The following is a 14,429-nucleotide window of genomic DNA, read 5'->3' as shown; positions in this document are numbered from 1 at the left end:
GTGATTAAGAACAACTTAAATCCATGCTGGAGGAAGTTCAGTGTTCCTTTGCAGACGTTCTGTGGTGGAGATTTTAATAAACCTATCAAGGTACAGCCTTCAGAAATTCTCTTTGTTTGTTGTTATAAGTAATCCAGTCTCTGTTGACGTTAACTATGAGTTATCAGGTTGTCTAGTCATATTTAAATTTTTAGATTGCCTTTCTAGAACAGTAGTGTGGCAGATAAGTGATTATATGTCTATTAAGTATGAAGTCTGTATTAAAACATTATGAGTTGTCAAATTGAGAAGTCAGGAAATGCAGAAGTGACACACTTTCTAATGATTAGTCATAACAAGAATTATAACTGATTTTTTCACTGTTCTGGCCAGGGTTTCAGGTTGGGTTTTGGTGTTTGGGGTTTTTTTGTTTTTGTGTGTGTGTGTTTGTGTTGGTGGGTTTTTTTTGGTTTGGTTTTTTTTTTGTAAATTGTGGCTTTCTAGCACTGTTTCTAAGTTAACTGAGAAGCTCATATAAGTTGGACAAGCTTGAGTGCCTTAGGATACTGACATAGAGAGGACCTTAATGCATCTGTCAGATTCATCCATTCATGAGACTGGCAGGCTTGTCCCAGCTCTTTTTCAATCTGTTCCACCTAGAAATTTGGTTTTGAGTCAGAACTGCAATTCCTTGTGGTCTTGTATATGATGACTAATTCTCTCTGGTCCTGGCTTATGGGCGTGGTAGCAGAACAATTACATCTTTTAATAAGTTTCTACAAAACAGAATCTGATAGCAAATTAATTTGTTAATTTCTGTCCAAAGCAATGCATTGATAATGTAAAGGCATTTAAATCCATAGCTAGTTCTATGTGAGTATAGTCTCTCTCTGCTTATCCAACTCCTAAACACTTTCCGTTTGCAGAATTTTCCTGCCTCATCCTGTCCATGAAGAAATCTCATGCTGGAAGTTTGATCTGAAAGGTTTAGCAAAAAGCATGCATGCTAATGTTTTTATTTGTGCAGCATGGCAAGTCCAAAGAATTACTGAGATTATTAACCTGGAAATAGAAGTTCAGGTGTGCTGGGCTTGTTGATACGTGGCAATGTTCTAAGTGGTGTTCATGAGCTTTTATTGTTGGGGAATCAACAGTCTTAGGTCAGAAAAAAGTCCTCTTGGTCCAAAAGTGAGCAGCAAATGTAGAAAGGAGATGGCAGAGAGCTGCATATTATCATTTGTCAAAACTGACACGAGATGGCATGATTTACACATTCTGTTACATGAGGCTGTATTTGGTATAGTCCAAAAAGATTTGTGTGGTTGGGTTTTTTTTTGTTTTGGGTTTTTTTTGGTTGGTTGGTTTTTTTGCTTTTGTTTTGTTTGATTGGTTTGTTTTGGTGTTTTGTTTTGCTTTGGGGGGTTTTGTTTGTTTGTTTTCCAGAAGCTTTCTCTGCTTTGGAATTCACTTTGGAACTACCTGCTTCTTAAAAAGGGTAGATTTTTGCTGTTAGTTCGTTTCAGCCAGAATTCTGGATGCATGTTCAAATAAATCTGTTAAGTTTCACAACGCAGCTGTGAAAAAGGATTATACTGTTCTTGTACTTAACAGGTTAGGGAAGTCAGTCAGAAAGGGGAATCCAGGCTGACAGGCAGGAGTTTCACTAGCAGCACTAAAGAATACAATATTGCACTGGTGTTTCATTTTTCATCTGGTATTTGCTGCTCTGAACCTCTTGTTTGAGGCTTCCAAAAATTTACGTAGGAACAATTACGTGTGAAATAACGGTAGTCACTGAAGGGAGAACTCCTTGTACTTCAGCGCAGTGGAAACAGCCATTTTGATGCGACCCCTAAACATCAGCTTTGCCAGCTATGTATGAGGATTATGTACTGAATATGTGCATGAACATAAATCTTTTGATGAAATTAACGATGCTACTTAATATTTTGGTAATTCTTTCTTCATTGTGATGCAGAGTGATGTTCTCCTTGTTCTGTGTTAAGAACAGCTCAGATTTGTGACACAGCCTAATCTTGACAGTTTTGTTAAAAATAGGGGCAAATGAAAGTAGCGTCTCTCCCCCATAGTTATTTAAATGGAAATAGCAAATGTGAAATTTGTGGGTGTTGGTATTGGGACTAAAGCTGCCAGTCCACGTGTTTGATGGCATATACATAAAGGCAAATCCATTTTCTGTGAATTTTGAAAGTTCCTCCTGTAGATGGAAGGGGCCTTTTACATACTGACTGTATTCCAAGGCTCAGAATGAATATTGGATAGTTCATTTGCGAAGAAGTAATTCGTCGGTAAGTAACTATATATGGTGTCCTGCAGTATTGCTAGCAGGATTCTGTTTGCAGCAGCACCGTGCTTTGGGCTGCATACAGTGAATCTTGGCCAGTTTTAGAAAACCCTTGCAAAAAGAGGTTTGTTTTAATCCGTATCATGCTGTGAACTAATAACGAAACTGGTCCTAAATACAGTTTTATTGACGTGGCTGAGAGGGGGAGCAGGAGCAAGCAGGATGGGAGAGGAGGTGCGTGGTGGTGGCAGCTGCTGAATTCTCTGCAGCTCTCCAGGTATATTGGTGCGAAGGAGACCCTGCAGTGGGAGTCTGCACCCTGGCTTCTGCGCTAGAGCCTCCTTTGTTGGCCTCCCTGGCATAATCTGCTTGCTTTTGGGTGATGTTTAAACGTCAGAATTGTTGAGAGAGCTGGAGTGGAGTTCAGGCAGGAGGGTGGGAGTTGCTTCATGGCGGAGCGTGCAGAAGAGAGGATTGGAAAGGTGGTGGCTTGGGAAGGATAAAGGGGGAGAAGGAGAGCACAGTCTCTAAGGTGATCTTGTTTTCCCATTAAGCAACTGAAGGATGACACAGTGCTTCCCATTTAGGTGGCTAGATTAGGCCATAACTCACCCGGCTTTTTGTACAGTTTTCCCACTGATACCAGTGGCAGATCCGTAGTGGATCAAAGTAGTCCCAAAAGAACCCCATCTCAAATTCAGATATATAGCTGTTGAATTTGACATCCTTACCGAGGTGTTACCCATGGGTTCATCTTGTCCCTTGGTCCTAAGGAGAAAGCTGCCACTGTGGTTTATACTGGAGCAACATCAGTTTCTTGATTACTAAAGGCAGATCTCAGAAAGAGAGAGCTTTTGAATCTGTGCAGCATATGAACTTCAACAGGGAGGAGGCAGCTGTTCACAAACTGTTTCTTGATTGACTGCTTCTGGAATGACTTGTGTTCTGCGGTCGTGTGTATTGTGCATGTTATAAATGCTCCTCATAGTTGATTTTGTGGGGAGCTATTGACAAGATAAGTCTTACTGTGTTTGCTCTAAGCCATAGTTATTAGCATATTTTTATTTTTAAATGCATTGCTCTTTTGCATTATCTAGTTCTGAAGCTTTCATGCGGATTTAAACAGGACTGGTTATTAATTAAGTATTTATAATTTGATTGGTATAAGATGCAGAAAAAGACAGAGTTAGTGCTCTGTGGAAATTGCAATTTCTTTGTAAATCGATGCTAGTGCTGGGCAGAAGAAAAGAGTATATTCAGAATGTGCTTAGATAACAAACTTTTAATTGCTTCTTCCCATTACCCCAGTTGCATATCTTGTCCTGAATGATCTTGCATTTCTACATCTGGGCTGTGAAGTGTTGGGGGTTTTTGTGGGGTTTCTTTGTTTGTTTGTTTGTTCAAATCTCTTGTGTTTAAATTGGGGAAGGCTTTTAATTAAAACTTTCACTGCGCACACTTAAATGGGTGAGCAATTTAACATCTTCTGTTTTCTGAGATTCACTCTGGGTGTCTCTCCTACTATCAAGTTTCGGTTAGTGACATGGATGGCACCACCAGTTCAGGTGTGATAATGGGGTTCACTAGCATCGCTGCAAAGCTGTCAGAAACAGGAGATCACGCGGTGAGCAGCTGCCGTTCCCCCTAATGCAGTATGCCTGCCCGTTGCTTGCTCTCTTCCCTTTCAGGTACAGTGTGCAGACCACGACAGTGACGGGTCGCATGACTTGATAGGCACTTTTGAAACTAACCTGACTCAGCTGCAGAAAGCAGGTGGCGGCTCTCCGGTGAGCTTTCTCAATCCCCCGCTTAGTCCATAATTCAGTCTTTCACAAACCCTTTTTAATATTGACCTCAGAGATATATTTTTAGTTGTTGCCTCCAAAAGTGAATTTTTCTGTCTGTATTTTTGTATTGCTAAGCCAACATCTGGGAAGAATAAAACCTGGTGTGGGAATTATATTGCTCTGTTTTCCTTGGGTACTGTTGCCATTCCTATTGCTAAAGACATCCTTGAGCCCATTGTCTGCTGGCCGCTAGCCACTTTTCCCAGCAGTTCAGCTTGCTTTTGCCTCTGCTGAGTCAAGTGGAAATAAAAGGGCTTGTTCATGCTTTAACAGACGAGTCCAGAGGTAGGGCTTGTCTCAGATAACATTTGTGCTTGAGCTGGTCACCCTCACGAGCACTCTGGTCACCTTTCTTAGCTAACGGAGAGAAGCAGTGCTTCCAAGGGGCACTCTTCTTACCTTGTCTTGGGCATCCAGTTTAAAATAAGTTGAATCATTTGCTGGTGGTGCCGGTTTCTCTCTGTTGTCTGCAGTGAAAACCTGAACTCTCATTCTTGTGGAGATGTCTCGTCTGAATTCAGACAGATGAATCCACACACAGGACGTAGCCTAGGACTGCTTCCAGTTGCCAGCCAGCTTGATTTCTGTGGTTGTAATCCAAAAGCTGGTGGAAGATTCTTGCCTTTTTCCCTAGCCCGTGTGAAATCAGAACTAATGCGCGTGAAACAAAACAGTGAAACACTGCAGCCTAGGCTTTTTTGGCCTCTCCCACCCTGAGATTTTGCCTCCTCATCTCCTGTTTGAGTGCATTCCCTTCCCTTAACTGAAAAAGAACCTGATGATGTTAAGAGAAATGCTCGTATTTGTGATCGACTTTTTTTCCCTCTGATACAATGACACTGTTCCATGATTGCATACAGAATAACAGTTATGTTGTTGAGGAGAGAGACTTTTCTGAGGTCTTTCCTCATGTTTTTCCCAGTGCTGGTAGCAAAAGTATCCCATTTAACTCGTCAGATAGCAGCCAAAGTAGTTGCAAACCTTTTTAAAATTAAGTTTCAGAATTCTGCCAGGTATTTGGGTAACTCTGAAATTGTGCGAAGTCTGACACCGTTCTGTTTCAATAATTTGCTCTGCTGTAAATGCAGATATTTTGGAACTTGCTTCTTGCATGCTTGCTTTCCGTAGGTGGAATTTGAATGCATTCATCCTGAGAAAAAACAAAAGAAAAAGAGCTACAAAAACTCTGGCATTATTAGGATAAAATCCTGCAAGGTAAGAAGATTTTTGTTGGTTTTGGTTTTTTTATTTTCTGATTGTAATGAAATCGGTTGTTGTGGGGAGGAGGTGTAACACTGTCTGTCTGTTCCTCTAGATTGAGACAGAATATTCGTTTTTGGACTACGTCATGGGAGGCTGCCAGATTAACTTTACAGTGAGTTGTTTCCCCACTGCACATCTTGGTAGATGACAGGACAAGAGCAATGAAGTTGTGATTAGTATTCTAATGTGATTCAGTCTATCAGTATTCTGTGATTCAGTCTATCAGTGGAAAGGATTACTACTTCTTAAACATGCGTGTACCCCAGTGGGAAAAGTACGCAGGCTTTTTTGTCTGTTCCTGTATAGGGCTGCCTGTGTGCCTGGGAGGAAGGGAGCTATGTGGGCCTGGTCTAACCCTCTGTTTCTGGGCATGGTTAGTTCTTCTCATTTGCTTATGGTGGTGCATCAGTGACTTGCTGTTATCGTCTTGACTGATTAGGTGGGTGTAGACTTCACTGGCTCGAACGGAGATCCCAAGTCACCAGATTCTCTTCACTACATCAGCCCAGACGGGATAAATGAGTACCTGATTGCCATCTGGAGTGTGGGAAGTGTAGTCCAGGATTATGACACGTATGTAATGATCTTAACTGATCTAGCCACGGCATCAAAAAGGTGTCACAGCGGGCGTCAGTGATCAAGGCTGATAGCTTGTTCCAGAGCTGTAGTGTTTGAATGACTGAGGTCCTACCTTTTCTTGGGAGATCCCTTCAGGAGCTGCTACTGCTTCCTCCTGCTTCTGTCACTGCCAGGGAGGGCAGTGGCAGCCCGTCGTAATTTGGCATATTCGCTTGGTTTGTCCCTCCAGGTCTGCCCTTTTATGGCACTGGGTTACTCTGTAATGCTGCTTTAGCTGGTCACTAATCCCTTGTTGCTGATGGTGCGTTTCAAACATGAATGCCCTGTTTGATTCAATGGGAACATGTTTGTCTGCTCTGTCCTTTAGCCAGGCTGTGGTTGGGTTGGCTTTTCTCTTGCTACTTTGAAATCTCCTGAGAGTCCTGAGAGTCCTGAGCACCCTGTGGGGTGCTGCACTGAAAGAAATTCTGGAACTGTCAAGCCCAAGCCTGAAACCCTTGGGTAACTGGTGACTGGCCATGGGGAGCTAGATGGTGTACCCATTCCTTATAGCAGGAATTGAACCTTGGTCTCCAGCTGCTTTCTGGGAATAAAACAGAACAGTGAGTTATTAAAGAATTGCTCTTTCTCATTTCTTGTTGTTGCCCTTTCTCTCCAGGGACAAGCTGTTTCCTGCGTTTGGGTTTGGAGCTCAGGTTCCTCCTAGCTGGCAGGTAGGGCCTTCACAACGCTGGGCAGTTGCTCTGTCCATGTCTCCATTCCCTAACTGTTTGTCATGTCCCCTTTCCTAGGTATCTCATGAGTTTGCTTTGAACTTCAACCCCAGTAACCCTTATTGTCAAGGTGAGGACACCTCTTTATTAATATTTCACTGAGAGGGACAGATGTTTGAAGTGTTGTATTTCTTTCATAACCGGTGAAAAACAGATGCAGCACCAAGATACGCAGCAAACTAGATTTACTCTCACGTGGATGCTGACAAGAGTGGATGTGTGTTGATGCAGACTTCTGTGTGGTCTAGATAAGCTCCAGCGAAGGGGTCTAGATTTAATTTGATCGTTAGTCTGTACTGAAATTTTTGTTGCTGCAACTTGGTTACTTCTGGTATGTTATAGGTGGCAGTGGATTCAGATCAGCAATGTGCCTGTGCTAGTCATGCTTCCAGAGCGACCATCTGCTAAGGCTGTTAGAGACCATGGTTACTTCATCAGCAATGTGTATATGTTTGAATGTTATATTTTAAAGTGTTGTCTTAAAAGCTTATTTTCTTTATAGCCATCTTTTTTAGTGGAGGTTGTTTCAGCTGTTTTTAATGGCAGCTCTCTAAGATGGATTATGACCTTTTAGGACTAAGAACTCTCTCAGCATGCAGTGACACAGAATTGTTCTTGAACAAGCATTTTTAACTCAGTTCAGTTTTTTACTGTGGTCTAAGGCCAACAAAAAATTGAATCTGAGCTTCAGTGTTAAAATGCAAGCATTTCCTCGGTCAGTTCAGCATTCTGCCTCATTGGGATCTGTGTCTTTGCTCTTTAAGGGTCCCTGTGCAGTAGTTTTGAGAGGTACCGCACTAAAATCTGTATGGTGAACAATGCCAGCAGCAGTGGCAAATGAAGCTGCATTGATACAAGCCAGGACTAGGCCAATTTAGATGGATCCACAGAAGAATATGCATCATTTAAAATCAGACTTTTTAAAAAACTTTGTTTAGTTAACCTGAGAAAAGCTTCTTGCATAGGAAGAACCTTAGGGGTTGCTATTTCTGTTACTGAAACGTTTGAATCCTGAATCAGGGATGATTGTCTAACTTTCACACAAGGAAAATGAAAAGTTGCTATTCCAGAGAGCTTCGGACCTTGTTGTCTAATTAGACTATAAGCAATGAAACAAGACAAATTGGATGACAGGGTAGAAAGGACAAGGTAAACATAGTCATCAGTGTGCCTTCACTGGATTATTTTTCTCGCAACTCCCATGAGCTTTGTGATGTTAGAGGCACAAAGAGTGATGTGAAGAATGTAGAATGGGGGAGAAATCTGCAAATCCTCTCTCTGCAGATGTCCACTGGTTTCAGCCCTGTGCTTTGTATATTTGCTGTTATCCTGCTGCTTATTTGCCCTTTAGGAGTTCACAGCTGCGTGAGAGTTATTATCCTTTTGCTGAAGTATTTAGTAATACTTATAAAATAATTACTGGAGAAGTTGTGAGGCTCTTGTGGCAGCTTGCCTTCTTTGTGTTGCAGGGATCCAAGGAATAGTGGATGCCTACCGCCACATCCTGCCTCAGATCCGACTCTATGGGCCAACCAATTTCTCTCCTATTATAAACCACGTGGCAAGATTTGCAGCGCACTCAGCACAACAAAGAACTGCTTCAGTGAGTGCATGTCCTTTCCTGTGGATCGGCGTTGGGTTGATGTTTCTGTTTTCCATGTTCATGATGGGATAGAAGGGAATGGTAAAGTGACACTGTCTTCCTTCCTTAGGATCCCAAGTTTGGTCCTCTCTTACCAGCCTACAGAGAGGGTGTTGGTACTCTCTTGGTACATATTGATATGAACCTGTACTCGGTAGACATTGACATTAGTTTCCATTGCTCAAGTGATATTTATTTCCCTTTTTCATAGTTTGCTGGCATTGTACTTACTATTGAAGTATACAGGGGTGCTGTGTTGGCTTTTAGACCAGTTGGACTCTGTCAGGAGTTGCCTCACTCTAACCTCTCTTGCCAAGCTCCATCACCTGTAGGGAATGCATTCAGTACAGAGGGGCCCTATATATTTTGTTCCAAACAGTTTTGCTCTCAAGAATGTACACAAAGACTGCCTCCAAGAAAAATATCAGAGGGCTTGACTACCCATCCCACCATGGTGGCATGCAGAATCAGGATATCTAGAGGACCAGATTAACAAAGGAGTCTGAGAACTGTTAAATCAGTATGCTAATTGCATTGCAGAGCATCCATGCTACCCTACAGCTGTGTTGCATGTCTCATTTGTGTTCTTGCATGGCCATGGCTGCTGTTAAAACTCAACTCCATTTCTTTAAAGTTCATTCCTTTTGCTAAAGCATGAAGGACTCGCATTTCCTGATAGATTTAACTCATTCCATTTTGACAGACCAATCAGAAGGAATTTTGCTGTACACTCTGATACTTGCTCTATGGTCTAGCTGTGTCAGTATTTTTGGTTCCACTTATGTTTGTGTGCATGTCAAATACATTTCCCACACTGTGAGGTGCTTGGTCTAGGGAGATCCATTTCTTACATTTCTGAGGGTATTTTTTAGCCTTCCCAACACTTGGGGGAATCTTATTTCTCCTTGTATGTTAAATATCTCTACTTTTTCTTACAGATGAAAAACGAACTATTTAAATAAAGAATCTGTCAGTAATGGGGTACAACCATAGTAACGCTTGTGTTAACTGGGTTTTGGAATTGGAAATCCAGTTTTCTTTTATTTTCATTGTGTGTGTCTCATTTTATATTTTCATTTTAAGTCTGTAGATAGCTGCTATAAAACAATGGTTGCTCATTTCAGAACCAGGTACTAAACCTTAGCCTCTGAAAAAGGAAGGAAATTTCAAACACTTTACCACAGTAATGTGTTGGTTTGAGGTATTTTTTTCTTTCTAGAAAAGCTCCTGTATTCTTCCCCTCTTGTTATCTCTTAGAGTGTCTTTGTGTCATGACATTTGTCACTGCTGTGTTTTGAGATTTCTAATACTTATAATTTAAATTATTGGTAACTAAAAAAGAAGGCTTTTTGAGTTACACTCCAGAGATATTAAGTATTAAACTTTAGCCTTTTTGAGATGTCAGTGAGTAAAGCAGCATCCGTCAGTGAATTTTGTATGCAGCTTTCTTGATTTAGTAGTACTTTGCTTATCTCTAGTGCTTTCTGCCAATTGATGTAATTGTTCTTTATAAATTGAATTTAAGCCTCTATCTTTTTTCTAGTACAGAGGAAATCTGAAGTGCACAATGAAAGGGGTTAGGCATATGAAAAAATGGGAATAAACATAAGTTTCTTTAATGTTCTGGTTTTGTCTTATCCACAGCACCATCTGATTTTTTTCTTAGAGTAAGAAATTGCTCCATTTGCCTTCAGTTATGTGAGCTTTGGTGTTGAACTCCCTAACTAGTTCAGTTAATAGAAACCATTGCTTTCTAATGTTTTTCAGCAATATTTTATCCTGCTGATCATCACAGATGGAGAGATCACTGATCTGGACCAAACTAGGCAAGCGATTGTTAACGCCTCTAAGCTGCCAATGTCCATCATTATTGTTGGAGTTGGTGAAGCTGATTTCAAAGCAATGGAGTTCCTTGACGGAGACAATGGTGTCCTGAAGTCTGTGACAGGAGAGCCAGCTGCACGAGACATTGTCCAGTTTGTGCCTTTCCGACAGTTCAAAAATGTAAGTTGTCTTTAACTTCAGAAGAGTCCTGGTGCCAGTAGATACGCAGTTATTACATCTAAAAAATGAGCATGGGTCTAGACAAGGCAGCAAGCTGCATGCTCAAAGTCCTCTCCTAGCTGCTTGTTCCCAGTGAGAGCTGAGATGTTTGCTTCTGTGTTCGAAACAGTGTGCCTTGTTGCAGCTCTCTTACAGCTTTTCTTAAAGAGCTCTTGTTGTATCATTGATGTAGTATACTCTCTCTTGGCTATTGCAGAGTTAAAGGAGTAAAGGAGATATTTTCTCTCCTGGAATGCAAACATTTAGGCAAGGAACTGAGATCATATTGCCAGTCTCTGATGTTGAGTCCCATGAGTGATTTAAGCTGAGATAAGTCTTCCCTGCTGTTGAAAGCAGTCCTGTCGTTCCCCAGCTCCTCCCTACTTCCACTGTTGGCACTAGCATTCATGCACGTTGCACAGTGAATTGGGTTGAAGAGTGGAGTCAAATGAAAACCCAAAATAAGAGAGATTGCCAGTGGCTGGGGCAGTTTCCCACCCAGATCAGGGCCATATAAAGGCTGTGTGAGCCTGGGCTTGAGGTGGGAGTAGTGCAGGGCTGGGAACAGGTGATTTTTATCAGCAGCGCTCACTGAGACTGACTGGAAGTGCTCCTAAAACTGCAGCAAAGAACTCTTGGAACAGGGAGTGAGACGTGGCAGGTGGGGGGCTGTGCTCTGAATTCTGTAAGAGAGTTTGTCACTGGGCTGATAAGTTTTGCAGTATTTCCGATTTATTCGCCCTGTTCTCTGTGCAGGCCCCCCGGGAAGCGCTTTCCCAGATGGTTCTGGCTGAAGTGCCTAAGCAGCTGGTGTCGTACTATAAATGGCAGGGATGGCCGCCCGTGAAACCCCCGGAAATAAAGAAGACGTAGATTGCAGCCTGACCCTGAGCACCTGTATCACTGGGGTGAAGAGAGCTGTCTGCACCCACGCTCTCCCTTGCACGCTGTCGTGCTCAGTGCCTCGAGATTGTACCATTCACACTAATTCTCTTACCTGCTTGTGCTCTGTATCTTTGATCGTTCCTGTTCCTAATCGGAAGAAATGTAAATATGGAAAAAACCACAGCTGCTGGCAGTTTTTGTCACAGGAAAATAGACCTTGTTGGTTTTCCACCTTGCAACAGTGACACATCATACCACGCATCATTGCTTGACACGGCCCATCTGCTGCTTAGTATTGGAGTGGGCACGTGCACTGAGCTGCTCACGCAGCACTGCTTCAATGCTGAGTTTGGTAGGAGAAGTATTGCAGTCGTGTATGCTCTAATGATGCTTACCATGTGTTCCTTGGTAGGTTTTTTCCCTTCTGTCAAGCTGCCTTGGGAATGGGGACCCTTCTGTCCTGGTTGGTACCAAAGTCTGGTGGTTGGATGCCTGAGGTCATTCCTGTTGTGCCTTCGTAAAGTGCCAGTATATTTTTATATGTACAGGTTTATTTTTAAATTTCAGTGACCATACTTTGTAATCTTCTTTTCAGTCACATTTTTCGATTAGCAAAAATTGCTTCTGTGATGGCCTCTTGCTTGGAGCCATTGTTGCAATTTAAGAACACAGCACTTTGCTTATTTGTGGGGGGATTAATGAGGATTAATCATTAATTAATCAGGGGTGGGATTAATGAGTCACATTAATGTGACTTTCAAAATCCAGCAACTGGAAACATTGAAATAAAGATGCTTTGAGTGATTTCTTTGTGTCGCAGAAGTTACAAAATGAAGAAGTAACTATCTGCACCTCCAAAGAGGTGCCTCTCTGTCCTCAGAAGTGTGAAGTGTGTATTATGTGGTCTGGGCCTGTAGAACAGAGAGATGATAGCAAAGCACAGTTGTTTTGAGAGACGGGAGTTGATAGTTCATTTCAAAATAGAGATAAAGAAACTTGGGCTTGTCATTGCACTGCAGGTGGTCATCACTTTCATAAATAAATAATCTGCTTTGACTTACATAACATGTCTGGACTCTCATTTCCTTTCTGGGCTTTTCCTTTTGTTGTCCAGCAATGTGGATGTTTTGATTTATGGAAGGTCTTTGCTGTCGTACTAGCCTGGTGGTGATGCAGCATCTGAGTTAGCCTAGGTTGAGTGTGATCAGCTGCAAAAGCAGAGCAAGTTGTCCGTCATCATTAGTTTTGTTACCTGTTAACCACGAAGACTGCTGAATGTATATCCTGCAGCCCTGTCCTGCTGTAAGATGAGCTGTTTCTGTACTGTTAAATTACGAAAGAACTTGTCTGTTCTACCAGGTAAAGCGGGAGGTGGTGAGAATACATTGGAAGACTGCCCTGGTGATTCAGGCTATGACACTGGTAGGTTACAAACCTGTGTGAAAGCAGAACCTGGGTTTGAATCGACATCCTCAACTAGACTAGTCATTCGGGATGGCATCTGCCACCAAACTAGTACGTAGCTTGTGCTTGAAGGGCTGTGGGTCTAGGACCACTGCTGAGCAAAGATGAATTTGTGCTAGTTTTTTAGTCAAACCTAGTTTTGACCACGATGTGTTCTCCCAGGTTCCACGGGCAGCAGACAGCTTCCTCTAGAGAAAGCTGGGCTGTCTCTCCTGAAATACTCCCATCATCTAGCCTGCAGCACCCAATTTTCTTGCACTTACTTAGACTCTTGAACGAAACCAAGCAACCTCTCTTCTTGAGTGGCTGCCTAAACTAAAATGTGTTACAAGTGTGGAAGAGAGGGAGGAAAACTGCCAAGTCTTCTCTGAGAAACCGCACTGTGGTTGAGAGCATCCTTTACTCATGTTTTCAGCTGCTTACAACCTGTGGGCAGAGCTCTCCTTCCCTGTGTTACACATATAGGAAACCTAAGGCTGGTTTTTGTGTGTGTGTCTTTTTTTTTTTCTTTTTTCTTTTTAATAAAGTGTTCTTTAAAGGATATATACAGCAGTAGTTCTGAAGGCTCACCAATCCTTTGTTTGGACCGAGAAATACCGGTGGCATTGTGTAGTGCTGTGTAGTGCTTGGCTTCAATGAATCGTTTCTTTGGCAAGTCGTTAGAAGCACGTTGGGACTTGCCTTTGCTCCAGCCTTGAGGGGCAGAAGATGAGCTCTGGGAGAGCAGAATGCATAGTGGGAAATCTATTTCACCTCTCCTTTTTAAACCTCTGCCGGTTCCCACTCAAAAGGAAGAGAGTGAATCCTCCGTCCCTCTGCACTGGCTATGAGGAGTGGAGTCACTGTTCTGCAGCTAGCCGAGGTGTCTCCAGGTGCTGGACTCATTGATGGTAGGAGAGACCTTCCCTGTTTTGGGGAGGAAGAGGCCAAGACGTGCTAGAGGCAGGTCTGAGGAAGTTCTTCCCCTTGCGGGAGCTGAGGAGAATTTGGAGGAGATGCTGTTTACCTGCAGTAAGTGGCTGAAATGTGAACGAGCAAAGGGACACAAGTCCCGTGGTTGTCACTTGAGAACAAGAGCTGCATGGGTGTGGGCCCAGGTGAAAAGCCATGTGAGAGTCAAGCTTGGAAGCTGCTGAACCAGGACTGGCAGAGTTCTGCCCGTTTTCTCTCATTCTTGACTCTCCCCAGGGCTCCTGGTTTTAGAGGCAGTGAAGATGGCTGTGGGCTGCTTTGGTGAGAGGCTGGGAGGTATGTCTCCTGCCTTGTGCTGCCCTGCATGTAGCTGGAATGCAGATTTACAGCATGGTTGTTGCTTGAGGTAGACAAGAGCTCAGGTCTGAGCTCAGGTTTTCACTGTGCCCAGTGCCGGTGCGCACTCTCCATTGTCCCGGATCACTCTCTCACTTTATCGCCATGGTAAGCACAGGGAACACCCCAGAAGTCTCTTTACCCTGGCCTTGGCCAAGGTTGAGCAAGCACCCTTGTACTTGCGGTCCCCAAAGCTATTTCAGCCTCGCAGCTTTGTATACATCAAAAGCTATCGCACGTGGGAGCTCATCGAGGAGGGTTCCTCTTGCTTCTAGGACACCTGGCAATAAATAGTGGAGACATTTCATGCCAGACTCTGCCATGCTGCCTGACAGAGCTCC

At 42.9% G+C, this 14,429-nt stretch overlaps 1 protein-coding gene across 2 annotated transcripts in view; it reads left to right on the top strand.

The window, feature by feature from the left end:
* The window catches only part of CPNE1 (copine 1), a 44,188-nt gene extending 31,813 nt beyond the window's left edge, over positions 1 to 12,375 (top strand). For both annotated transcript variants that reach the window (XM_050907509.1, XM_050907510.1), the window contains 10 exons: positions 1 to 90; positions 3,973 to 4,071; positions 5,260 to 5,346; positions 5,447 to 5,506; positions 5,834 to 5,967; positions 6,632 to 6,686; positions 6,765 to 6,816; positions 8,216 to 8,349; positions 10,156 to 10,392; positions 11,188 to 12,375. In XM_050907509.1, the coding sequence (XP_050763466.1) occupies positions 1 to 90; positions 3,973 to 4,071; positions 5,260 to 5,346; positions 5,447 to 5,506; positions 5,834 to 5,967; positions 6,632 to 6,686; positions 6,765 to 6,816; positions 8,216 to 8,349; positions 10,156 to 10,392; positions 11,188 to 11,304 (1,065 nt within the window). In that variant the 3' untranslated portion in view covers positions 11,305 to 12,375. The remainder of the gene's footprint in view (positions 91 to 3,972; positions 4,072 to 5,259; positions 5,347 to 5,446; positions 5,507 to 5,833; positions 5,968 to 6,631; positions 6,687 to 6,764; positions 6,817 to 8,215; positions 8,350 to 10,155; positions 10,393 to 11,187) is intronic.
* The last annotated feature ends 2,054 nt before the right edge of the window (positions 12,376 to 14,429 follow it).

The sequence above is a fragment of the Gymnogyps californianus genome, chromosome 17 (genome assembly GCF_018139145.2).
Source record: "Gymnogyps californianus isolate 813 chromosome 17, ASM1813914v2, whole genome shotgun sequence".
Taxonomy (NCBI): Eukaryota; Metazoa; Chordata; class Aves; order Accipitriformes; family Cathartidae; genus Gymnogyps; species Gymnogyps californianus.
This window is presented reverse-complemented; position numbering and strand designations above follow the sequence as displayed.